General features: G+C 69.1%; 1 protein-coding gene across 1 annotated transcript in view; it reads left to right on the plus strand.

The window, feature by feature from the left end:
* Window positions 1–105: 105 nt before the first annotated feature.
* The window catches only part of SIDT2 (SID1 transmembrane family member 2), a gene marked incomplete at its 5' end in the record, with an annotated part of 6,510 nt that continues 3,271 nt past the window's right edge, over window positions 106–3,344 (plus strand). Inside the window, 14 exons of the mRNA XM_014949514.1 lie at window positions 106–233; window positions 345–506; window positions 601–646; window positions 743–844; window positions 927–1,010; window positions 1,137–1,236; window positions 1,378–1,443; window positions 1,549–1,642; window positions 1,776–1,831; window positions 2,120–2,131; window positions 2,270–2,341; window positions 2,422–2,496; window positions 2,781–2,843; window positions 3,199–3,324. Of these exons, the coding sequence (XP_014805000.1) occupies window positions 106–233; window positions 345–506; window positions 601–646; window positions 743–844; window positions 927–1,010; window positions 1,137–1,236; window positions 1,378–1,443; window positions 1,549–1,642; window positions 1,776–1,831; window positions 2,120–2,131; window positions 2,270–2,341; window positions 2,422–2,496; window positions 2,781–2,843; window positions 3,199–3,324 (1,186 nt within the window). The remainder of the gene's footprint in view (window positions 234–344; window positions 507–600; window positions 647–742; window positions 845–926; window positions 1,011–1,136; window positions 1,237–1,377; window positions 1,444–1,548; window positions 1,643–1,775; window positions 1,832–2,119; window positions 2,132–2,269; window positions 2,342–2,421; window positions 2,497–2,780; window positions 2,844–3,198; window positions 3,325–3,344) is intronic.

Consider the following 3,344-nt stretch of genomic DNA (forward strand, 5'->3'; position numbering starts at 1 on the left):
CCCACTCTCCCCTTCTGAACACCTGGGTGTCCCCACTCTCCCCGTCCCAACGCCCACACCGTCCCCACTCTCCCCATCCCCACACCCACCCCGTCCCCCCTCTCCCCACAGACGGAGGGGGTGCGGGTGTCGGTGAACGTCCTCTCCGACCACAAGGACCTGCCCGTCCTCTTCGTGGTGAGGCAGAAGGAGGCGGTGGTCTCCTTCCAGGTGCCCCTCATCCTCCGGGGACTGTGAGTACCGGCGGGGTGGACTCTGCCCCCCACTGAGGCACCTTGAGGTGGGGGTCCCGGGGGGGGGTCAGGCTGGGGGCGGTGGGTGCAGCCTGGCTCTGCCCACCCCAGGTACCAGCGGAAATACGCGTACCAGGAGGTGAGCCGCACGCTCTGCCAGCCCCAGACCAAGGCGGAGGTGGAGACCCAGCACTTCTTCGTGGACGTCTCCACCTTGTCCCACAACACCTCCTACCAGCTGCGGGTCACCCGGGTGGAGAACTTCGTCCTACGGTGAGGGGAGCCCCCCCGGCCCCATCCCCGGCCACCCCCGCTGCCGGAGAGGGCTCCCCCCGCCAGCCCCTCACCTCTCCCCTGTGCTCTGCAGGACCAACGAAAGGTTCAGCTTCAACGCCACGGCCTCCCAGCCACAGGTGAGGGGGAGCTGGTGTGGCACGGGCCAGGGTCTGCGCCCAACCATGGCCACCGTGGAGGTGACGGGCCCTTTTTATCCCCCCTCCTCCCCCCAGTATTTCAAGTACGAGTTCCCCGAGGGAGTGGACTCGGTGATCGTGAAGGTGACCTCGGCCATGGCCTTCCCCTGCTCTGTCATCTCCATCCAGGACATCCTGGTAGGTTTGGGCGGCCGGGACCCCCCCATCTGGGCCACCCGTGGTGCCCGGTGGGGCTGAGGGCCCCCTCTGTCCCCCCCAGTGCCCCGTCTACGACTTGGACAACAACGTGGCCTTCATCGGGATGTACCAGACCATGACGAAGAAGGCGGCCATCACGGTGCAGGTGGGCGCGGGGCCATGCCGTGGGGCTATGCCGTGGGGCTGAGCCCCCCGAGGGAGCGTGGGAGACCCCCAGCTGGGCTCTGCTGACCCCCTGTTTCTCCCCCCCTCCCCGGGACGGCTGTTGCAGAAGAAGGATTTCCCCAGCAACAGCTTCTACGTGGTGGTGGTGGTGAAGACGGAGGATGAGGCGTGCGGGGGGGCCCTCCCCTACTACCCCCTCTCCAAAGGTGCCTCCCCAGGTGTGCCCGGGGGGTGACGCTGAGGATGGGGAGGAGACGCTGAGCCCCCCACCCCTCAGAGGAGGGGGAGGGACTCGTGGGTGCCCTCTGAGGGGCTGATGGCCCCCCTCTCCCCGTGCCTTCTTCCAGACGAACCTGTGGATCAGCACAACCGGCAGAAGAAGCTGGAGGTGATGGTGTCACCTGCCATAACCTGTAAGCCTGGGAGGGGCTTGGGGGGGGACCAGGGGGGGTGCTGGGCTCCACAGGGGACCCCCAGGGCTGCTGCTCGCCCTGAGGGCTTGTCCCGGCTCCGCGCAGCGGAGGCCTATGTGAGCAGTGTCCTCTTCTGCCTGGGCATCTTCCTCTCCTTCTACGTCCTCACGGTGGTCATCGCCTGCTGGGAGAGCTGCCGGTGAGTCCCCGGCCACCCCGTCCCCCCGGGGCGCTGCACCCTGGGGTGCCACCCCGTCCCTCACGGTGCCCCCTTGCCCCTGGTGCCCCCTGGTTGCCCACCCGGCCCCGCTGACAGCCCCTTCCCTCGGCAGGCAGCACAAGAGGAAGGGGCTCCTGGCAGCCATGGACTCCCCCAGCCTGGACACGGGTGAGGGGCTGCGGTAGCAGCACTTTTTTTTGGGGTGGGGGGGTGTCTGCCCTGGGGGATTCCCGATTATTTTGCCCTGTCGAGCCCATGGTGAAGCCCTCAGTTCTGCAGGAGCTCCCCACCGTCCCCCTGAGCCCCCCGTGTCCCCCAGCTCCCTGGGGACAGGAGGAGGACAGGGCCACCCCGGGGGTCGTGCTGGGCCGCCGTGGGGCTGGCAGGGCTGCGCTGGGGCTTGGGCATCTCACCAACCCTGTCTCTTCCTTTCCACGGCTCCCCGGGGACTCCCAGCATCTCTCCTGGGTAGGTGCCAGCCTCTGCCCTCTCCTTGGCTGCCAGCGAGCTCCCGTGCCAGGGCAGGGCCGCGGGGTGCCCAAGGGTGCCCTGCGTGCCACGGGGGGCTGCCGGCAGCCCACGGGGGACCCCTCCTTGTCTCCGCAGGGCATGCTCGCAGCATCCCCGACTCCTTCCTGGGCCGCCCTCCCTACGACAGCTACGGTTACGGCTCCTTCGGTGAGTGCTGCCTGCCTGCCCTCCCCCCCCATGCCCGCGGGCAGGCGGCCGTGCCCACCCCCCTCTGCCCCTCCTCGCAGGGAACGGTTCCTCCAGCAGCGCCGAGGGCGTCACCGACAGCATGGGCTCGGTGGAAGTCACCTACGGCTACATGGGTGAGTCCTGGGGGGGCTGGCACGGCCGCAGCCCCCCCTGAAGCTGGGGTGCCAGGGCAGTGCTGGGCTGTCCTGATGATGCTGTGCCACCAGGAGCATCCCTGGCTCTGCCCCTTGCCATCTCCTGGGACCCCGGGTTGCCATCCCCTGGGACCCCAGGTTGCCATCCCCTCCGTGCCACCCCGCAGCGGGGTCTCCGTGGGCGCCGGCGGGACGGACGCGTGCCGTGGTGGGGGGGCTCGACCCCCGCTCCTGCTCCTGTAACTTCTCTCTTTCCATTGAAGGGCAGGAGCAGTTCAAGCGGCGCACGCTCTCCGCCCCGATGAGGCCGCTCAGCATTGCCATGGGTAGATGCTGGTACCGGGCAGGGACGGGCCAATCAACCCAAAAATCTGTGCCCTGGGGTGCTCAGCACCTCTGCTCCCCCCCTCAGAGCTGAGGCAGCACTTGGGGGGCTGCAGGAAGGGGGATGACATCTCCCTCCTGCCCCCCCCTCGCTGTCCCCAGCCCGACAGGACCCTGGGGGACGGGGTGATGCCCACCCCTGTGTGTCCCCGGGGCAGGGCCCGCACGGAGCTGGAGCCCGTCCCTGGTGCCAGCTGGCAGGGAGGCAGCTGAGCGGTTAATTGGGGGTGATTGGGGTGCTGGTTGTGGGGGGGCTCGGCTGGGGGGGCTCGGCTGACGGCCCTGGCTCACCCGCAGGGGAGCGGTCGCTGGAGAACGTGGCCGGGCGCCCGCGCCTGGACTCGCTCAGCTCCATCGAGGAGGATGACTACGACACGCTGGCCGACATCGACTACGACAAGAACGTCATCCGCACCAAGGTGGGTGCTGCCCTCCCCCCCCTC

Source organism: Calidris pugnax, unplaced genomic scaffold, assembly GCF_001431845.1.
Source record: "Calidris pugnax isolate Ruff unplaced genomic scaffold, ASM143184v1 scaffold180, whole genome shotgun sequence".
Lineage (NCBI taxonomy): Eukaryota > Metazoa > Chordata > Aves > Charadriiformes > Scolopacidae > Calidris > Calidris pugnax.